Source organism: Corvus moneduloides, chromosome 4 (assembly GCF_009650955.1).
Source record: "Corvus moneduloides isolate bCorMon1 chromosome 4, bCorMon1.pri, whole genome shotgun sequence".
Lineage (NCBI taxonomy): Eukaryota > Metazoa > Chordata > Aves > Passeriformes > Corvidae > Corvus > Corvus moneduloides.
In genome coordinates this window covers 18663000-18685221 of record NC_045479.1, presented here as the reverse complement: position 1 = coordinate 18685221, position 22222 = coordinate 18663000, and the positions used below count along the sequence as shown (strand labels likewise).

General features: G+C 49.3%; 2 protein-coding genes across 6 annotated transcripts in view; one reads left to right on the top strand and one right to left on the bottom strand.

Annotated features, from left to right (window-relative positions):
* Positions 1-9663, bottom strand: part of TBXAS1 (thromboxane A synthase 1) — a 263129-nt gene extending 253466 nt beyond the window's left edge. The window contains exons 1-2 of one of the 2 annotated variants that reach the window (XM_032105667.1): positions 8323-9663; positions 66-247 (exon numbers count right to left, since the gene is read on the bottom strand). The gene's annotated coding sequence lies outside the window, so the exon portion shown is untranslated. The remainder of the gene's footprint in view (positions 1-65; positions 248-8322) is intronic. The other variant, XM_032105665.1, reaches the window with a different exon arrangement.
* A 1025-nt stretch (positions 9664-10688) lies between these two features.
* Positions 10689-22222, top strand: part of HIPK2 (homeodomain interacting protein kinase 2) — a 131793-nt gene continuing 120259 nt past the window's right edge. For all 4 annotated transcript variants that reach the window (XM_032105368.1, XM_032105366.1, XM_032105367.1 and 1 more), the window contains exon 1: positions 10689-10937. In XM_032105368.1, the coding sequence (XP_031961259.1) occupies positions 10919-10937 (19 nt within the window). In that variant the 5' untranslated portion in view covers positions 10689-10918. The remainder of the gene's footprint in view (positions 10938-22222) is intronic.

The window sequence follows — 22222 nt, the reverse complement described above, 5'->3', positions numbered from 1 at the left end:
GAAGCATGGCATTTGTTCTCTGCTGTTCCCTCTCTACAAAGAGCCCTTCCCATCCCCCCTTGTACCTTAGAGCCCAGCGAGTCTTTCACTTCGTCCTGTCTGCCAGATTTTGGTCACATCTGCCAGGCTGCTGGAGAGCTCCTGCCAGCAGAGAAGTGGCTGAAAGTCTGCTGGAGTCTGGGGGTCTCCTCATCACCGACGGTGGTCAGCAGGACTGGAACCTGCAGTTCAGTATTTGACAAGTGCTCTGCCAAAGCATGGAACAAGGAAACCTCCTTCAGCATAACTGTAATAACCCCCTCCACAATACTACAGAAACGTGGAAGACTCTACATTCACTGACTGTATTTACCCGAGCATTACAAAATATTAAATAGCATATTTAGCAAAACAAGAGCTTTCAGGTATTCTCTTTGGTAGGCAATTGTCAAGGGCAGAGCTGCACATCGAGTTTGTATCTGCGTTGAAACCTCCACTGACTTAATTAGGGTAAAATGCATGAAGTGTAGTCATTACAATCTGCTTTGCAATGACACAAACATATAAAAGCCATGTTCATAAGACAAGAGTGTCCAGATTTTGCATCCAAGCCTTTGACAAGATTTGGGGGGGAGAAGAGGGAAGGAGGGGAGAAGGGAAGATCGTAAGAATTGCTCAGCTGATATTTCTAAAACCCTTGGAAACAGCCGCTAAGTCTTTCGCTGACTCCACCCTTCCCAGTAGTCTCATTATGGTAAGTAATGTTGCACTTATTTGGAAACTCAGGTTTTCATAAGGATGGCTGTGCAGGGGAGCCAGCAGCACAAGTGATGCTGAAGATCTCTGCTCCTAAATGCTGAACTCCAGCACTCGTGCCCCTTTAGCTCCCAGGAGCATCTCTGTTTGCTTTCAGAAAGCAGCTTGAACTTCTGCCTTAAAGTAAAAGCATATCATGACAGATACTCTAATCACAATGTCTAAATATAATACAAGGGAAGACAATTCAAGAGAGCTCAGCTACACTTTTTTAAGCAACTGTCAGGAAACTGACTCTGTGGCTTGTTGCTTTAGAGTAAGATTAAATGAATCAGTCTCACCATTTGAATGCGTGGGAAGTCAGAGACAGCAAAGTGACAACTAAGGACGGTTTATTTATAATTGGGCCCTCCTTCTATAGCTGTTTGTGCACAAGGCCATGCACTAAGGACAAAAGTACCTGCCCTTTATGTAAAATTACTCACAAATGCTACGTGTAGGTCAGGTAGATGGCTATGCTGGTTTGGCTGATTACAAAGTTCATGTAATTATTATTGAACTGTCTAGTGATGTTTGAGGAAAGAATACAGCTTATTATGCAGCAGCTTCAAAAGGCTCTGACTCCATGGTCCTTCAGTCAGGAGTCTTTCACAACAAGCAAGAGCCTGAGCTGGGCATTGCTGCCAGAAGACATCTGGAGGAATGGCATGGGGACTGGGGCACCAGCAGTGCAGCAGCTTTGCAGTCAAGACAGGTCTGTGAGGACTGGAGGGTGACACCAAGGCAGCATCAGGGGACACTTTACTAGCAGGGACCTTTGATACTTAAGCTGAATATCCCCACTCCTTGAGCTAAAACACTTCTGATTTTAACCCAGAGCTTTCCAAAACAAGACTTGCCACTGACAGTTAGGAGTGCTGTAGCTGCAGATGCAATCACAAGCTTGGGAGAAATTCAGTAGTTTATAGTACTGTCTGATTAATGAGCCCAAGCAGAACAACATCGCAAAGAGAAATGGGTTTGTCAAAGGAAGAAAGGTGGGTTTCTCATAACTACCTCCTCAGGATATGGCCCTCACCTTTTAAAGTGTCATTCTGAGTGAGTGAAAGGCAAAATCCACAAATAAGAGATAAAGCTGCTGATGAGAGAAGTACCTGGGAGTGGCTGAGTCCCTTGGAAAAAGTGCAGCATCGCTCTTTGCCCAGCCTCCAGGTGGAAAAGTCAATTGAATGAGGCTGACCTCAAGCTTTTATTCCTCCCCACTTTGGCAGGCTTTAGTCTATAACATCAGCCTGCACCCCTAACTGGGAAATATTATTAAAATTGCATTAAATATTAAGAGAGACAACGCAGCATCTCTCGCAGTGAGGGAGCTCCTGACACAGCAATCTTTTCCTAATAAACTGCCTTGACAAACAATTTACTTATGTTCTTATTTCAATTAGATGAACTACTCTGCAGCAGTAAGGGTGAGTGTGGCTGGGTGTTATTTTGAGAAGTAGTAAATATTTATTCGTCTCTCTCTGTGTGAAAGTGGGTGGGCAGCAAGGTCGCAAGACAAGGCCTCATGATCACAATTTTTAAAGCTGTGATAGTTACAGGCTGTGACTAATCAGCAAGGCAGAATGCTTTTGTGTCAACCTTTCACCAATAGCTTAGCTATTGGTACAGCATTAAAAGTGACAAACATCATGGCCAGGTTTGGCTCTCATAGAGATCTGGGCTGGAAAAAGAGATAATATCCACTGCATAGCCAAATAAGTGTAAATATTAGAAGGGTTTTCCACCCCTGTCCAGAAAGGTCCCTCCAAGCTTAGCACTGTGTTGTGGCTGGCACTGCATGTACCAAAGGTACTCCTTGGCCCACAGCACCTAAACGCACGAGCGTCCCCAGACAGATCCGTGCTCAAGTCATGGGCTCAGATCTCCAGGCTCCCAGCTGAGCAAGAGAGTGGTGCAAAGACAGGAGAAGGACTGCTGGAAGGTCCTCAGAAATTTAAAGCAAAGAAAATCTCCATCTCTGCTTTCTTGGAAACTTTGCCTGCAATTTCAAATATTTTCTGTTGACAGCATGAAAGTCATGGAAGTAAACACATGTGCTTGTCTGTGAAACACTGCTGGTCTGATGGCCATTTTGGGAGGGGGGATAAAAATGTTTAACTTTGAAAAAGCAGTTGCTTTCCAGAAAATCCCTTGAGGCTCTACACAGCCTATGGGTTGGAACCACGAGGTTTCTGTCAGCACATCCGTACTTATCCCTGACGTATAGTATAGAAGATCAGCTCTGGCAAAGTGCCACAGAAAGTTTTATTACTTTAAAGTCACTGAGTTTGTTTTATAAGGCCTGACCAAAATTTTACCTCAGTCTGTATAAATTTTTTCCCCCATATAATAAAATACCTCTCTTTGAAAAGGCTGTTTCAGAGGCTAAAGAGTAGAGAAATCCCTTCCCTTGTTGCTGAAGCCTGTCTGAGATGAAACATAGATGTTCTTCACTGGAAAGACCACACAATGGGATTTTTTAAGGTGCACACTGAAATGGAATAAATAAAGCTGAGCAGTGAGGTGGGGTACACGAGTGGGCCAGGCAGGCATTGCCCAGTAGGAATTTGGCTTGTAAATCATCCTGTTAGTAACTCCATAGAGTCTGTAATGATAGAGGACCTCACCTAATGCCTCATCAAAAAGTCAGCACACTTTGCAGAACTGAGCATCCCTCATACAATCCTCTACAGCACTTTATACAGTGAATCATAGCCTCATAGGTAACTTCTTCTTTTTATATGTGTTGCCCTTTTAATCTGAAATAGTTCCTTCCTTTACCTTTGACTGACGTTCAGGAATGGACTTAAAATGGGCATTAGATATAAAATTTCAGATCCAGAAGCAGAGAATTCGGAGTGCAAGATGATTCCTCATGTGCATCCACATCCCTACAGGAATGATTTGAAGCCTGGAGAATGTGATTTAGGAGGCTGAGCCAAATTGTCCTCTGAGTGGTTGTATTTAGAGCTGCATATGTGTCCAGGGGCATCACAGCATCACCAGTACCCGTAGAGCCACAAAGGCTGATAGGAGCTCAGGCTCTTCCCACGGGGCCCTGCTGATGCCCCTGGCCACCAAAGAGGTTGAGTTGATGCTGGCAGAGACTGTCCCTCCTTTGGAAACGGCACTTTCAGTAAGACACAGAGTGTGAGTCAAAGTTTAGGGGATACACTGAAGGAAGATGAAGAATTGCAAAGTGAAAACAGGGTAAAATTTAGAAAGAGATAATTTGAAAAATTTCCTGTTCAAAAATTTGAAAAAAAATATTGGGGGAAAAAGAAGTATGGAACTAACTTTGTTTTCAGCAGGATACGAGGAATACATTTAATTTTTGTTGTGTAGAATGGGAATTTTTTTTTTCTTTGCTCTAAGTGTATCTTTTAATACAGCTTTACCGGTGGAATAATTAACAAAGCCTGCATCACAAATGTGGTGCTCTCAGGAGCTAGGTACTGATGTGCCCTTTCCCATAGCAGCAGAGGTAGGAGGGTTTCTAGTGAGCTCTGGGAAGCAGGAGTCTCTCAGGAATTCCTCAGCACAGCAAAGGCACCAGTAGGTGCTATTGGTGATTTTCACCAGGATTTTCTTCAGTGAGTTTTTCTTCCTTCCAGCCAAGGACAAACCTCTGACACTAGCCCACATTATTGTTTGAAGACAGATTGAAATCTCATGATTCTGACATCGTTTTATTTTTAATTTCCACACTGCAAATGTCAGGGGAAAAAATACCCTAAAAATTATACTTCAGAAAAGACTATAATTACTTCCAATTAAATCATGGCCCTGGTTGTTTGAAAGACAACCACAGCTAGAATTTCATTATCTGATAAGCACTTTTTTAATATATATTTCAAAGTTTCTTTTATTAATAATAAGAAGAAAAGGATCCAAGATCCTGCAACAATACCTGAGCCAACTGCAAAAGCTCGACAATGGGAAATTGTGTTTAACCCCTCAAATGGAGAGGCCACATCATTTTTAGGGCATTTATTTCAGTGATACTCCTGATGGGGAAGCAAGCTCAGGAATGTGATCAGATGTGGTGGTAGGTCTGGCTGAGGTGACCCAGATCTCTGCCTTCCCCGGGGCACTGATCAGGCTGTGCGCTTTCATCGCACCTTTCCTCCATCCGTGGTACCCAAAGCGTTTTACAACATCTGTCCTGTTTCTCATCACCACACTCCTGTCTCTATCAGGGTACATCTGTTGAAGCCACTAAGGTTTTATCAGCATCATCTGGTTTCATATTGGGAATTAAGCCTCATCCCTCTGTACGCCTGCGCTGTAAATCCATTTGTTACCCCTTGAAAGGGGCATTTACATCACTTGAGCTGCATTGAGGAAGGCACTGATGTTCAGACTGAGTAAAAATACCTGAGTTCTTACAGAGTCCCACTTGCTGATGCATGGGATAATTGTGCTGTAGGGTTTTGGGGTCTTATTTTGAACTTCAGCTGTGACAGAGCCATCAGTCCCCAACCCCACTCAAGTATGCAGCGTATTTTCCATACGTGTTCAAAGATAAGGGCCTTCCCTCAGAACCTTACAAAATAAGCAGGCATTGCCCCAGCCCAGTGCACTGGCTGTTTTCTGATGTGCTTGGGAGTCTGTCTGTATCATTTGCCAGGCGCAAGAGGGACACATGGGCTTGAGGGAAGGGGCGGGGGGGCTTCCACTAAACACCTGCCTGCAAAAAGGCTTGTGTGTGGAGGGACAGGTGACACTGAAGGGAGCAGGGTCCAGCAACAGAGCAGCAGCAGGGTGTAAAGTCGGTTAACAATGTGGCACCTTTCACTTAGCATCCAGCCAGCCGTAAGCCCAAGTGTTTCAGTCACTAGCAGCGACCCAAAATCCCTGTCACAGGGGACAGGATTTCCTCCAGGTGATGCCACAGAGGCAGCCTATAGCAAGTGTTTGCTAATAAGGATCCTTGTGGGTCCCTTCCAACTCAGAATATTCTGTGGTTAGCAGAGATGTAATGGACATACCATAGCAGGCTGCCTCGGCATCCACAGCTTGCACACAGAACAGACATTTCTGCTATCCATGGAAAAATCCTTCCCCAAATATTCCACATCACAGTGGCTGCTCTCTGAGCTGGTCTTATTAGGTGGAAAGAAATTAAAAATTGCAATTGATTCACCAGTAAAAATATGTGAGTGTACCCAGCAAATAATGTAGATTCCCTCAGCACTTACCTAATAATTTTGCTTTTAATTAAACTGTCCATTCCCTCACTGATTTACATTTAAAAAGAAAACAACTGTGTGTATTTCACTGGGAAACCTTCCCCTGGTGTTTAAAAAAAATATTTTGCTTTGCTTAATGTGAAAGATTTGGAGCCTGATCCTTGTTAACAACTTGCTGCATTCCAGCTCCACCATGAACGCAAACAGGTATGAAAGGTTGTCACTGAAGGGAACATGCTCACCCTGTGTGCTTACAGCCTTTCTCTTCTGCTTTTTCTTTGGGTTTTTTTGGTTTGTTGTGTTGTTATTGTCATTGTTTTTAATGTACCATACAGTCTTTTATTAGTACAGTTCTAGGCTCAATCTCTCCAAAGAAATTATTGCAGTGGATGGACACTGAGCCAAGAAAGCTGGGAGCCACAGACCCCGCAGCTTTGGGGGAAAGAGGAAGAAATTGCATCTCAGCAGCAGGCACCTCTGGCAATGCTTCTGGCATGCTCTTGGCACAGCAAGGGTTTGGTGGAGGCACCAGAGAAGAGGTGGTGAAGGTGCCGTAGAGTTTCTGGTTCTGAGAGACCAAAGGGCATCTTTTGTCCACTCACACAACCCCCCTAAAATGCGAATCATGACCAAAAACTATGTTTTAAAACTCATCTGCCTTCCTTCTTAAACTTGACTTTCAAAATCTATAGTAATTTCTAACAGAAAAGACAAAAAAGCCCAAACTCTCACAATTTCCAGCAAGAAACAGCAACTCCTGCTGCTCCCGCTGCAGTTGGTACCAGCAGGCCCCTGAGACACACCAGTGAAACAGCATGTGCCTTTCTGGAGAAGTGAGTTACATGCCAAGACCACCAAAATTTGTGCTCCAAAATGTGGAGCAGAAATGGAGCCCCTTTGAGTGCCAGCCCAATGCTGTGAAAAGGCCACCCCTCCTTTTCTTGGCTTAGTGTCTGCCACCACCACCCAGCAGCCACGTTGGACATAGCTGGGGATGCTGCTGCCTTGGTGGTACTCCATGACACAGCTGAGCATCATACTTGTACCCAGACTACGGCTATGTTTATAGGAGACCCAAATGGGCAAATGGAGAAATGAAAAAACCTGAAGATGAGGCATTAAAAGGTGCTTCTCCAGGGCTGGTTTGTCTTCCTCCCACAAGAGAAGGGGACAGAGAGAAGAAGTAATCTGTTAAGGTTAGAAAATCTCTCAGGATTCAAAATTTCAGTGACACCTCCTCCAGTCTCAGGCAGAGAGTGGACCATGATCTCTCCAGCAGAATGGCCTTGCCCCAGGGCTGTTGCAGCTGCACTGCTGATGACTGGCTCCCGACAGGTATGTTCACACCACAGGTATGTTCACACCACATCTTTGGCCTTGGCTCAGGGGCCCAGATGGCCAAGGCTGTAACATCCTTGCATGGATGCTCAGTTTTGGGGAGAATGGAAAGAAGGTTGTAGGCTCAGAGCTGGGCCATCTCCAGAGTGCATCCCCATCTGTTCACAGCAGTGGGAAAGTACAGCAAGGAGTTCTATCTCCTTAGCTCCAATCATGTGCCCTAAGTTCTCTCTGAAAGAGACACTCGGGGAGGCCCCTGTGTGAGCTGGGGAGGGAGGCTGTGCCCAGTTGGGCAAACCCCTGCTCCCCCTGCATGCCCACAGAACACCAGCATCCTCTATGCAGCACATTGTGGCAGCCAGTCTGGGCCAAGGTCAGGACATATTGGGGCTGGTTTTTATTTACCAAATGTCACCTCATTTGGCAACAACATTTAAAAATATGTAAGATCAGAACAGTCCTTATTGTTAAAAACATGCCCATTAATTTTCCTATCTTGGGACAAATTGTGGGTAGATGAGAGTCTGTAATGTCCTTAGCAATACTGAACCTGAGAGACATTCAAGAATTGATGTCCTGGACCAGCCAAGTAGTCTATCAAGTTCAGCACCTTTTCCCTAAGACAAGCAGAATAACCAGTGCTTTGAAGCCAACAGTTTTAGCATTTGCCTAAGTACATCAGGTGCAGGTTAGATGTTCCTGTGTCCCCCTTCATGCCAGCCATAGGGCTAGGAGGCACCACTTCCATGCCTAGGCTACACATGGTGAGTCCTGCAGACATCACTGATGACCCCTTCCTCCTTTTCTTCTGGCAAGGAGTGAGTTTGGTTTGTATTTTAAGCTCCTGTGTCATGCCAGTTTTGATGGACGTGGCGTTAACACAGACCCCACGGGCTATGGGATAGCTCAGGGTGAAACAAAAGGAGAAGAAACTATCAGTGCAGTCTCACACAGCAGAGACTGGTACATCTGCCCCCATTCTGCAGCTGAGGAGAGTGAGGGTGGTGTGACTAACCTGGAGCCACACTGCAGCAGAATGCAACGCCAAGACGTGAAGCTGGTTCCTATAGCAGCCTGCTCTTCCATTGTTGTCTTCTGCTCTTCCCCAACACTTCTCCACATCTCTTCTGTCTCTCTGAGACAGGGCTCCATGGCTGCTGCTCTGATCAAGGGCAGGGAGGCAGGCTGGGATCAGAAGCATTAGTAGCCTTGGAAAGCAGATAGGGTTCTCCATCATAAAGAAGAGAGCAGTGCAGAATTACAATGACCAGAAACACGTCTCAGTAAAATATGAGGCTTTCGACTCATGCCTAGAGCCGAACCCTGCAGGTCACCATAGCTAAACAAAAGAGGGACAAGAAGCATGTTCAAATTCTGTGCCTGCTGTCATCCACACACTTGCCCTCCACCTCTGGCCTGGACTTCCCCAGTGGTCCAGCTGGAGGCAGCTCCATTTCTTTCCAAGATTTAGTGATGGTTGATCTCGGGATCACTCTCAAAATGAAGCAGGGATAAGACGGGAGCAGGTTTTGCTCCCTCTGGTGTACATACTCCCCCAGTGCCATCCCAGCCCACTTTTGAGCCCTCGATCACCTCCACCAGCCCTGCATGGCACTCCCCGACACATTTAAAATGTATCCTCAGCTTCATGTTGCAAACAGAATGCTAATGGGGCGTGAGACAGCTCTCCTGTAGTTTCAGGCATTTTTCAGTGGAGGGAGAAAAATCATGCAAAACACTGAAGATACCTTGCAAACAAGATGGCCCACAGGAGCCTGGGGATCACATCCTCCGCAGTGCAGCCATGGCCATCGGCTGGTCAGCATGGGTTGTTCCCTGGCCTGCTTTTATCTGCCAGCGTAGGCACCCGCAGCACCCCGAGACAAGGGCCAGGCTGGCTGTAGCGCTTGACTCGCACTGAAATTCCCAAGGAAAAGTTACCTCTTGCCTCGTCCTCGAGGCATCAGTGGGAGTAGCCGGGTGTTGAGCCCTGCTGCGACCAAGTGCTGCGGTGGGAGAGGTCTGGGTGGCACCAGCAGCAGCGAGAGGCAGCGTTTTGGGGCATCAGCAGTAACAGCAGGCACAAAGGGAGTTATGTCTTCACTGGTCCAGTCCCAGATTGCTTATCTGTAAGGAGCTCCAGGCAGTCAGATCCAGACGGCTGTTAATGCAGGATCACAGCCCGAGGTTTTGTTTCCACCTTTGCCAGAGGCTTTGCATGAGTCTCAGCTTCCTTTGCCTGCCTAATGGGTACCTGGCGACTGACCTTCCTTTGTAAAGCTCCTGTCAGGCAAAGGGGGTTCCTGTGGCTTCACCTACAGCTTTCCTCTATGCACGGACAAAAATGATGCTCGTCGGGCTGGTGCTCCTACAGCAAGAGCTCAACTGGAGAGACGGATGATTTAAAATTTAAAAAAACGGGGCGGGGGGGGGGGGGGGGAAGAGAGGGAGGGGGAGAATAGGCTGTCAATCTCAGTTAGTAAACACTTCTTTGATGTGGTTCCTTTTTTTAAAAAAACAAAACAAAAACACAACCTGACTCCTAAAAGCAACAACGTATGTTTATTTTAAATGCATCCGCTAAATATTTACACTGCAAGTAAGCTAAACGAGAAAAAAAAAAAAAAGATAAATTGGAATTTTTGTCAGTGAACCAGATTGTGAAATGCCTTGAGGGAATAGAAGATTTATTTGGGGAGAGGGGGAGAGGTAGGAATTTTCCATGCTATTGTAAAACATGAGCACAAATTATATGATCCCCACAGCCAGTGAGTTGCAAAGCTTCAATCAGCTGCCTTTTTATTTTTTTCCTTTCCTCTCTTTTCTATAAAGAGGAGGGGGGGAAGACAGAAGTGTTTCACCAACTTCTGTTGACTGTTCCTTTTTTCTCCTGATTGAAATGTGTTGTTAAACAAGATCCCACATAATCTCAGCAGAGGGTTTCTCTCGCTCGCTCCCGCTCCTTCTGGGAAGCCGCGATCGGTGCCATCGGCGCTTGATTATTTGCAAACTCCCTTCACTGCTTTTTTTTTTTTTTTCCTCCTTTTTTTTTTTCCTCCTCTCCGTCTCGGTCTCCGTCTCCCTCTCTCTCCCTACGTCTCTCTCTCCCTTTCTCTCACCCCCAGTGCAACTTTTGCAAGCGCCCCGGCACACGCAGCCATGCCGCGCTGAGAGCGGGGGCACCGCGCCAGCCCCCCTCCTTCCCTCCCTCCCTCTCCTTTCCTCCCTCCCTCTCTCCTTCCCTCCCTCCCTCTCTCCCTCCCTCCCTCCCTCCCCAGCGCCGCCGTCCCGAGCCGGGGGGGCCCCGCCGCCCGCCGCCCCTGCCCGGCCCCGCGCCTCGCCCCGGCCCCGGCCCGGCCCGGCCCGGCCCGGCGCCGCCGCCCCCCGCCCGCTCGCCCGCCCGCCCCGGCCGCGTCGGAGGGCCGGCAGCGGGGCTGGATGTGCCCGGCTCCCCCCGCGCTGAGGTGGGCAGCGATGCAGAAGGCAGGCGGCAGCTTCGCCTCCGCCGAGAGACACCCGCTCAAGATGGCAGATGTGTGTTGAGTTTGGGGGGCTGCGATCTCGCGTCGTTCGTGGCGGCGTTGCCATGAATAACAGGCGTCCTTGCACCGATGGCCCCCATGTACGAAGGTAAGCCCCGGCCCGGCCCGCCCCGCCGGCACCCCTGGCTCGGCCACAGCGGGGGAGGGAGGAGGGGAGCAGGGGGTCCCCGGCCGCCCGCCCGCGGTTCGCCGTCCCCCCGGGCGTTGTTGCGGGGAGGCGGCGGAGCACCCCCGCCCTGCCCGGTGCCCGGCGGGAGCGCGGCGTAGCGCGGGTCGCCCCCCGGTTCTGCCCGGCCCCGGCCCCGCGGTCCCGGGCGCTCGGTCCCCGGCGGGGGGCGGTGGGTGAAGTCCGTGCCGGTGCCGAGCAGAACAATGAGGTGGACGGAGCTTGCCCTGCGCCTCCGTGTGTGTGTGTGTGTGCCTGCTGCCTGCCTGCCCCTCGCCGCAGTTCGCATTCCCAGGACCGGCCACCCCGCTCCGTTCGCCGGTTTCCCAGGAGTTCCCCCCGCCGTGGCTCCTCTCTTCCGAGGCGCGGGTACTCCGCGGGCAGCGGCGGCGGGGGACGGGGCTGCTGGAGCCTCCTGTCAGCTCCTCTGGCTTCTCCATCAGCCCAGCCCGGGCTGCGGCGAGAAGCCCAAGTGCCCCAACTTAGTTTCTTTCGGGTTAAAAAATCATAATAATTATATGTGTGTGTGTGTGTGTGTGTGTGTGTATGGCTGTGTGTGTTAGATCAATGTGTAGTCCAGGGTGTCTGTTTAAAAAAAAAATTCAACGATGTATCGGGGTTAATTTAAATCCCCTCGCAACGCATTTGCCCTTCCCCGTCACCCCTCCCGGCTCGGCGCTGCCCGGGGAGCGTTACATAAAGCGGAGGGACATTCCCCCGGCGGCCGCGCCATCCCGCCCGGGGGCCGCTCGGTCCGTGGCGGCGGAGACCCGGGCGCGGAGGGGAGCAGGGGGGGCGGCACGGGAACACACGGTACTTTCCTCCCCATGGTGAGGCCGGTAAAACTTATCTGAGGAGGAAATCGAGCCCGGGCTGCGGCGCCCGCGAGGAGGGCGCTCGGCGGGCGGTGTAAAGTTACCGGTGGCCCGCCGGGTTATTTCTGGGCAGCCCTGGGCTCACCCGCTGTTTGGAGTTCGGACCCCGCCGGAGGCGGGCAGACAAAGAGGAGCATTTTCGTTAGCGCAGGAAGGACAGCCGGCCCTCCCCGCGCTCGCCGCGGCCGGGCCCGGGGCCGCCGGAGTGCGGGGACGGCGGGGAGCCGCGGGGACGCGGCGGTGTCGGGGCCGGTGCCGGCGGAGGGGCCGCGGCGGGCCCGGGGTGCCGGTCGAGGCCAGCCCGCCGCCGGCGCCCTCTGGTGGCCGCGTCGCGCCGCCGAGCGGCCCCGGCCCCCGGGCCGGGAAGCCCCCCCTCCCCTCCCCGCCCCGCGCCTGGGCCGCCCCCGGCGCCTCCCCCGGCAGCGGGGCCCCGCCGCGGGCGGGGGGAGCCCGCCGATGACGACGACCCCCGCCCGCGGCGCGGAGCTCGCAGCCCGGGCGCGTACCTGCCCGGCCCCCGCCCGACGGCCCCCCGGGGCCGGACCTGGCCCCCCCCTCGGTGTGACCGGGCCGGTGAGGCCTGGCCGGCATCGCACCGCCCGCTGCGGAGCCTGCCCAGCCCCTCCCGGGCGGACGCCGCCGGCCGGGGGGGTCATGCGACGATTGCTCTGAAGTTCGCTCCTCGCCGGGCCGCATCCGGCGGGCGGTGCGGGGCGGTGCGGGGCCCCTTGGCGAGCGGCGGCGCCCGGCGGGTCCGCAGCAGCCGGGGGCGGAGGGGCCGCGGGGCCTGCGGTCAGCCCGGCCGCGCTCCCCTTCCCGGCGCGGCGCAGTGGGCGAGCGCTGGCACGGCCGCCTCCCCGGAGCCGGGCAGGGCAGCGGAGGGGAGGGGAGGGAAGAGGAGAGGAGAAGAGGCCTCGGCCACTGCCGGGGCGAGCAGGGCGCCGGCTTCTTCCTGGGGAGGGGGCGGCGGTGCCGCACCGGAGCGTGCGGTGGAAGTTTAGCGGTTCCTTCGAGCATCCTAACTTCAGCGGCGCCCCTGCCTCTGCCTGACTGGAAAAAGAAAGCAGATGGGAAAAAATACCCTGAAAGTGACCCGTAGAAACAGATCCCCCGCAGCAGATACGGAAGGGTCTGCGGCCAGGCTCTGCAGCATGTCTTAAGCCTCAAACTAGAGGTGAATATCCCAAATGGCAGGAGCCGGAGATAGCGTAAAGGCTGATAGGAATTGTTTTATCTGTGTTGTGTTGCGGTATGCTTGCGGGTTAAATTGCTGGTGAATGGCTTCGAGGGAGGTGGAGGAGGGGTTAATGATTGTTTTTCGCCTCCTAGTTGCCATGAGAGGTCCTTAGAATTCCCTGCAATATCGCAGTGCATAGATAAAAACTTACTTATCTCAGGGGATGCAATTTCCTCCTTGGAAGGAGGCAAGGACTGCCATCCTCCCCTGCGAGCCTCACGTTATGTGCATAAGCAGTTCGGTCTGTAGCCCTGCGCTAGAGCATCAGGTACAGTCAGGCCACTGAAGAGAGCACAGGAGCCGAGGGCTCGGAGCAGCACTGCGACGGGCAGGCACTGCTCTACTCTGCTCCTGCCCTTGACTGAGCAGTCTAGGGTGGCACACATGCATGCCCACCACCGCAAGGCAGGCGAGGGGAGGTGAAACCGTATCCCCACTGTACCGATTTCAGAACATAGGCTCTTTGACAGAAAAAGCACCCTGGGAGGAAATATGACACCTCAAAGGCCTTATGAAGTGGTTCCAGTAGAAATTTAAGTGAGTGATAACATAGAGCACACGCAGAAAGTCACCCACCATTCTTGATGTGCCGGTGAGGGTGGTGTGTGCTTGTGCAGAGCAGCTGGCTTAAATACCAGCTCTGGGAAGCAGAATGGTGCCTCACCTGATATTAATAGGCGAGGCATGATAAATAAGTGAATATCTGGTGTGAAATCCTCTCCCACACACACTGTGCCAGGAGAATTTTCCCATTTGTTTTAAAGAATTTGGAGTTTTTGCTCGTCTTCTCCTCTCCTGAGTTTTTCTTATCCTTTTCTTTTTTTTTTTTTCCTGGGTGGTGGAGAGCTTAGCAGTAAAATGAAGGACATGAAAATACAACAAGTGAAACAAACCAGAAGTAACACTGCTGTTAAATGTTTGACCTGGTTCTTAGTTTCATTTGTGAGCTGTACAAGGAAATGAGTTGAGTTTCAAAGCAGACCTCATCAGGTGTAATCCTACATGGACTCTGCCCCAGAGTTGGGGAAAACTAGTGGCTGCCGTGCCACCGAGCATCAGAGATGTGGCTTCATCAGGAGTGGCTGTATTGGCTTCAGAGGAGGTGCATGGCTTGAGCCAGGCAAGAATCTAGTTCTCTGGACCCTCCTCTAGGCAGTGTTGCCCTTGCTGTGCAAAATCATCACCTGTGCACTCACCTTGTGACATTTCCTGCTGTGCAGAGAATAGAGCCAGGCTCTATGGACCAGGGGAGACCCCATTTTAAGAGGGGGTCTGCTAGACATCACAGACTGTGGGTAGATTTTTGCCTAGGATGGATGTCTCCAGCGATTTTCTTGGCATCTCCTACCTGGCATCCTTCACAATTGTGTAAAGAGAGGTATTTATATGTATTAACCTTTATTTTCTAAACAGTGATTACCTCTGTTTTGGTTTTGTTCCTCTTCGCTTTGCTTCTTACTTATTCTTGACAACTTTGTTGCGATCCAGGGTGTATTTTTAGCAGCCGCATCGGTAGTTTTCTATGTGGGTGGCTCATGGAATTAATCTGGGTAATATTTGTAAATTGCACCTCGCCACCAGTGTGGCTGCTGGAGCTGAACACAGGCAGGGACCTGCCTGCATGCTATCCTTGTCACATGTGGGGCTGGGAAAGCCGGAAAATCTGACCCTGTACTCGTTGTGGATCAGATCCCATTTAATGCTAGAAACAGGCCAGCCTTGCTGGGTTTTGAATGCATCCTTAAGTCTCGTTAAAGCACACAAAACTTGCTCATCAGGGAGGCGGCCCCAGTGAGGCAGGGTAAAGGTTTTTACCCCAAAGTTCATGCAGGGAGATGATAACTCAGAGACACTTCCTGTTTATGAAATAATAAGCAGAACTTAAGCTGTGTCAATGCTGGGACCAAAAGCCTAAGTTTTTATTTGCTCAGGATATGGCTATAGCCAGGATAACAGGAAACCCCCTCCAGTTAAAATTATTGTTCTTATCATGCTGCTGTGTCTAGTGATTAAACAAGTTTGCGATGTAACGGGTGAAAAATGCTGTTTTATTTTCAGAAGGGAAAAGAGCATTGCTGGGACTGGGGGCTGGGGTGAACAGACAAAGAGGCAAGCTCAGCTACTCACTGCAGTCGTTAGCCCTTGGACTCTGTGCAGTGCATTCCTCTTTGTGGCTGTAACAGGTGGGGAAGACCCAATTGGCACCTCAGCTGGCCTGGAAAGTGAAATAATTTTCATTTTTCCATCACTAGGTTTCCCCATTTGCTCAGTGGTTGTTACTTACTGCCCAGTTTTACATGGTGCTTTGAGACCACTGGATGTGGTTTCATCCAGACTGGCTAAGAGTTGCACCTCATTCAGTGTAGGTTCTTCTACTGATGGGGAACAGCCTAGAGATCTCCTTGATGCCTGTGAGGCTCTTGAGCTTAGCTCAGCCTTGGGAAGTTAGACCATGTGTTTGGAGGTAGATAATGGACTTGGGTGGCAAAATGAATAAGGCCCGATTTTAGCCACATCATAGCAGTGGTGCGTAAAAGTATGTGAATATTTCGTCAGGAGGGAAGATGGGAAGTCAAATCATGGCAGGATTGGTGACATGGGCCTGGAAGTAAATCCCTGTCATGATTGTGGGCCTCACCAAGTGGGTCCCAGGTGATGGTGTTAGAGCGGTCCTGCCGGATAGTGAGGTCGAGGGAAGTGCAGTCACCTTGTGCTGGGACCAGCCTGAGACACCGGCATGAGGCAGATGAGACAACTTCTTCCAGCTGCAGGACTCAAGGCAATTGTGATAGTGCTGCCTATGGGCGAGACCCCTGAGGAGAGTTTGCAAAGGCATCCAGTGGTGGGCTTACAGCTGTTACGGTGTCCCTATCCCTGTGTCTGTAGTGAATGGGAAGGCTAAGACTGGTTTGTTGGGGTTTTTTTTAACATTCCACCCTTTTCCTCTCTGATCCCAGTTTAAGAAGATATTTTCAGGTCTGTGCCTAAATTTAAGCTCACAGACAGTGCTGCTGACTTCATTAGGATTGTTTATGTCTTTAAAGCTAGCCACACGCTGAAGTACCTTTGTGACTCATGGCCTCTATAGCTTAATCACTCCATTTATAAAATGGGGTTGTTTCCTCACCCTTACTAGGAAATCTCTGCCCTCTGAATGTGAAATATTATTTATAGGTCTTTCTCTTACTTTTGGAAGGATAACTGGTGAATAACAAGAAGTGAGAATTAAACATTATTTGGAGAAAAGGTTATTTCTTGAGCTGTTTACATACCCTAATGTGGACCAAGGTATTTAACTGGAAGCCTTCTCTTTTGAAACTATTTCCCCTAGCAGTACAGAATTCACCTTTTCTTTTGAAAATAAACCCAAGTGATAATTTCACTCCAGACAGGACATCTAGCAATTTGTTTGTCATGCAGGAGGAGTAGAGGCACGTTACTGCTACCCCTCATTTACAGCACGGAGCGCCCCTGAATACTCCCTCATTTGGCCCTATCAGGAAACTGAGGTCCATCCTCAGGAAAGCACAAGTGCCTGTATTTTGGGACCACTCCTGAATTCAGGTATCATTCAGAACTGGGTCGTTTTCATGGCAAAAATACTTCTACTAAGACTTGCCCACGCACATGAGTGGAGGAGCAACCTCTGTCTCTGTAGGCTGGCAAAGGCATTGCCACATCTCAAAATACCTGGGAAAATCCAGAGTCAGGACTAAATTAAAAAGCTCTCTGTGCCATTAGGATTTATTTATTGAATGGAAGTAACAATAAGATGTAATAGTGTGTATTTATACAATGCTGTATATGTTCAAGGTGCTATATAAAGAGTGGCTGTCTGATCAGGCCACTGACAGAATGATGCCAAGGAACAGAGCCTTTTGCTTACTCACAGGAGGTGTACAGAATAGCCAGAGGAAGGGACGTATCTTCGAGATGTGACCCCCTTGAGCTGCTCCTGAGCTTGATTCTGATACAGATCAGCAACAATGTCACTGAAACCCGGGGAGCTACACCAGGGGAAGCATGGTCTCCACCTGATGACCGCCTGTCTGTGTCATGTTTCTGGAAGGAGAGGGAGTTTTATGCTGGGTGATGGATGCCATTGTTCGCTCCCTTGGTTTTCTTTAGTGTCAGCACTGAATGGGACATGTTTGGAGAAGTTAAAGCTCACTCTGTTTACACGTCCTTCTCTGTCCTGCTCACCTTCCAGGGCCTGTGCTGATATCTGTCTCTGGAAGGACAAAGTAAGAGCAGTCACACACAGCTCCTACCCTGGAAAGCAGGAAAGGTCATCCCACAAGGCAGTGGTATTTGCCAGAGATACTTGGGAAACTACGAAGGGCAGCTGTCTTCCCTGTTCTTTATAGATTTTAATCCGTAAAGGTTTAAAGATTTTAATCTGCAAGACCTGGAACAATGTGTTACCTAGCAGAACCCTGCAGGCTAACATCTCCTTTGGTCCTAAAGGCTGACAGGTTGGGCTCTGGGCTATGCTGAAATGCCAAAGAAACTTATCTCTCACCAAAATCATTTAAATCATAGGAAATGGGCAAAGGAAAGATTTAAGTAAGTGTTTCAAAGCAGGATATCAAATACCTGTCCAGCATGTTCTCTAACAGGCTTGTCCAGCATATTCCCCGTGTACGGATGGTTCACAGCATGCCCAGGCTGTCATCATTGCCCTTTGCTTTGTTACTGACAAGGTTTTACCTCCTCTGTAACTCCTCTCTGCTTTCCCTGCTCTGATTCGTCGTCCTTTTTTAATTGTGGGTGTAGGAAGACTATGCCTTTGTCTTTGTCATGTCTCTCCTTTGTGTTCCTTAGGCTAAATCATATCTCGAACACGTTCTTCAACTCTTTCTCTTGTATCTTTTCCCCTTCATCTCTGACCATCCTCCTGGTTCTCTGTGCTCCCTTCAGCTAGTCCATCCCTCTCTTGAATGGCACTGTGAGACCACAGTGCTGTACTTTGGCTCCTGTGCTGGCCAAGGAGAGCAGAAGTGTTCTTCATGTCTGTTACAGGCAGTGCTCCTGTTTGCTTTAACTCCTGCACCGTAACATTGTTCTTCTCTGGGTAGCTTGTGATGTGCTGTGGCTCCCAGATCCTGTCCAAGAAGTCTGATGCCTCATGAGCCATTTTCCATCCTGTATGTGTGGAGGTAGGCTTTCCTACCTAAGTGTGTGATTTTTGTATCTGTCCCATTTGAATGTTATCCTGTACCCTTCAATTTGTTGTGATTGTTTTGAATTCTTATCTAATTCCCCCGATTTTGCAATCCTGCTTGGTGTCACCTGCCAATTTAAATAGCACAGTCTCTGTTTCTTTACCGAGATCAGCTTTGTTGTCTATTCTGCAGTCCCAAATATAAAGTACAGAAGAGAAAAAATGGTTTAATAAAAAATAGAAGCAGAACCTTGCCCACAAAATAGAAAAGAAACTGGAAAACACACAAAACACTTGGCATTGTTTTCACACCTCCTATTCTTTTACTCTCCTTTGGTGCTTTTGAGGTGTTCCTAATAACAGTTGTATTTGCTGTGCCAAACAAAAGCAGAACCTTACTGTACTAGGCATGACATTGACATGAAGGGGTAGGTCATTCCCACCCCAAAGGATTTGCATTTCATGTAGATGCAGACGCAGGAGGGTGCATCATTCAAATTGTTGGGGCACTTTCGGGAGAGGAAGTCACAATGTGTGGGTTTTCCACAACATTTGTGACAGAGGTTCCTCTGGGAAAGGAATGGGTGGGCTGAAGATTGAGAAGGAGTAAGTCAGTAGGTCAGGAACAAGAGAGAAGATGATGAGAGAGGCAGGTGGGGAACAAAGATGAGGGCAAGTGACTGTAACAGAAGAGGAGGAGGTAATCCCTGAGAACTTCAGGGGCTGGGGCTGTCACAGCCAAGGCTGGCAGGAGCAGAAAATTGAGTGAGATGCTGAAGATCCCATCTTGGACTGTTTTTACAGTTGCACTTACTGACTTCAGTCTCTCCCACTCTCATCAGACTTCAGTCTCTCTCTGTTTTTTTCCCCTGCAGTTGTCTCTAACATCTTTGGAGGGGAAGGTGAGCGAGGACAGGAGACACTACCAATATCCTAATGCTCACAGGCGGAACAGAGAGTCTGTCTGGGTATTCCCCATCTGGAGCTGACACCAGAGGCAAAACTGATGCTGTGGCATTCCCTTAAAATCTTTGATCCCACTCACCATGCTCAGGAAACTGATGGGACAGAGATTATCTGAAACACCACCACTTTTCATTGATCTGAGATCCTTGTGGTTTCCTCCTTCTCTGCCATTGCTCATCCCATGACAACGGTGCCTGTGCAGGACAATTTGATGTGCCGTTCTCCTTCCTCCTCCCCATCAGGCAAATTCATGTTGAATTTCCCTCAGCCTGCACATGATGTCTTTAAGGACATATGTGACTGCCCCATCCTCTCTGTCATCATGTCTGCTCTACTCTCACCATCAGTCAGGGTGGCCAAAGAAGGTACAAGCATGGAGGCCCAGTCATCAGCACCTGAGCTCATGGGTGAGAACCACATGTGCATCATCCCACACGTGGATGTGCATGGCCCGAAGGCTGGGCACATCTCAAGTGTCTGAGGCTCAGCATACTGTTCTCTCTAGTAGCAAGGCAGGTATGTCAGTATGTTTGGCAGTGAGTCTGTAAGGTTATGGTCTTTCTCTTGGGTGAAGAGAGCAATAAAAGCTCTTCCATTGACTATAGTTTGGGGTTAGGGTGTTTATTTGCTACTGGGTGTGATCCAGTGGATTCAGTGTGTCTTTGCACAGAGAGGAAACAGCAGAGAGGAAACAGTCTAGGAGGTTCCTGGAGTGTGGGGAAGATAACTTCCTGACACAACTGGTGAGTGAGCCAGCAAAGGAAGGCACCCTGCTGGGCCTGTTTTATGCGAACAGAGAAAGACTTGTGGGTGATGTGGTGTTTGGAGGCCGTTTTGGGTACAGTGATCGGTTGTCAATTCTCAAGAAGTAAGGAGGGGGCTCAGCAGAACGGCTACCTTGGATTTCTGAACAGGGCAGACTCTGGCCTGTTTAGGAGACAGATTGATAAGAGTCCCTTGGGACAGTCCTGAGGGACAAAGGAGTCCGGGAAGGCTGGACGTTCTCCAATAAACAAATCTTAAAGGCACAGGAGCGCTACAAGAAAGACATTGAAGTGCTGGTGCATGTCCGGAGAAGGGCAACGAAGTTGCTGAAGGATCTAGTGCACAAGACTTATGAGGACCAGCTGAAGGAACTGGGCTTGTTTAGCATGGAGGAAAGGAGGCTCAGGGGAGACCTTATCTTTCTGTACAACCACCTGAAAGGAGGTTGTAGTGAGGTGGGGGTCAGCCTCTTTCCACAGGTAACAAGTGGCAGGACAAGAGGAAACAGCCTCAAGTTGTACCAGGGAAAGCATAGATTGGATGTTATGAAAAATTTCCTTGTGGAAAGGGTTGTCAAGCACTGGAACAGGCTGCCCAGGGAAGTGGTGGAGTCCCCATCTCTGAAGGTATTTAAAAGACATATAGATGTGGTGCTAGGGGACATGGTTAGTTGTGCACTTGGCAGTGTTTGGTTAACAGTTGGTCTCATTGATCTTAGAGGTCATTTTCAGCCTAAGAGATTTTATGGTTCTGTTTATTTTTGCTTGAAGACACGAGGGTTTTTTCTAGTTACAGGTCGTAGAGGCATACACAGGATGGTGGATAGCTAGCAAGCTCCCCAACTGTTAGCTGCATTGATGGGGTGTTAGGCTTCTGGAGGGAATGTTACAGCAGGTGATGGAGTGGCGTCGTGGAGACTTGGACTCTAGCAGCAAGACTCAGAGAATATCCAGTCCCAGAAAACTTGCTGAACATTTCAAAGAAAGTTTGTTTTTTTCAGGAAGGTCCTTTAGCTTGCCCAGAATATTTTTAGTTGTAGGCAAAATTTGTAAGCATTCTTTATTTTTAAAGTGCGGTTTATATTCTGCTCTTGTCTGCAACAACTCCAGCACCGTTGATGTATTTATCTTTTCCCTGTTAACACTTGCCATTCCTGGAACATCTCCTGCTCAGCAGCTGTTTGTAGGTGGGTTTTTTTTTCCCTCTCCCATCATCCTGTACCTTTCCTTCCTGTTCAAGGCATCCATAAACCTCTTGTAATGACATCATAGCTGTTTCCATAGCAACAGATTATGATACTAGAACAGAGGATAATATCAAACAGGAGGAGGAAGAGATAAATTATGGTGTTTGTGTGCGTGTGTCTGAGGGCTTGATTATATTCCTACATCTCTTCCGAGGATGTTGTCTGCCTAGCTTCTCCTCTGTTTATCTTACATGCCTTTTAAAGGTTAGGAAAATGTGAAGGAAAAAAAAAGATCTGGAGGTCAGAACAATACAGACGCATATTTTTGATGGTCTCTGTGTAAACCTCGTAAGCTGAGATTTATTTTTTTATCTCTGGTAGCTCTCCTGTGTCTCCTGAGAGTAGTCTGGAGAAAACTTAGAGGCACAACAATCCCCTGGTATGGCTTCACTTTTACTTTAATTACCAATTATTCATAGCCACTGGCAGCTGGGATCCGAAGTCAAGGAGCTCTGTGCTGCAGATTTTCCAAAAGATGGACAGTTGTGGCATGGCATTATCCCAGAGAATGCACAACCTGTATTTGAGAAGGGATGGTCATGACAGGTGCTCAAATCAGCCAGAGGTGGCATGGGGAGAAGAGGAAGTACCCAGAAGGATGTTAGCGGGACTGTGATCTCTAGGCTGCTTCAGCCTGCCCAGAGAGAGGTCCGAGACTCATCCCAGGGTTAGCTTTTCATAGTGGTGTTTGTGGAAGAGCTGTGCCAGGAGTGGGCTGGTTTTTGACCTTCTGCATGGTTCTGCCATGGCTTTGGGCTACTCCTCTGTCAGGACCTGACAGCAGCAGGATTGTAGAAGGGTGAGTGCCCATATTGCTCCACATGTACGTGTGTAGGAAGGCTATCTGTTTGCTTAAAGCAATAGGCTGGAGGAGAAGAATGTCCAGCTAAAGTGCATGGGGGTTTACTTTCTCCTAGGCAGCATTTAGTGTTGACAAATTCCACATAGTTTGGC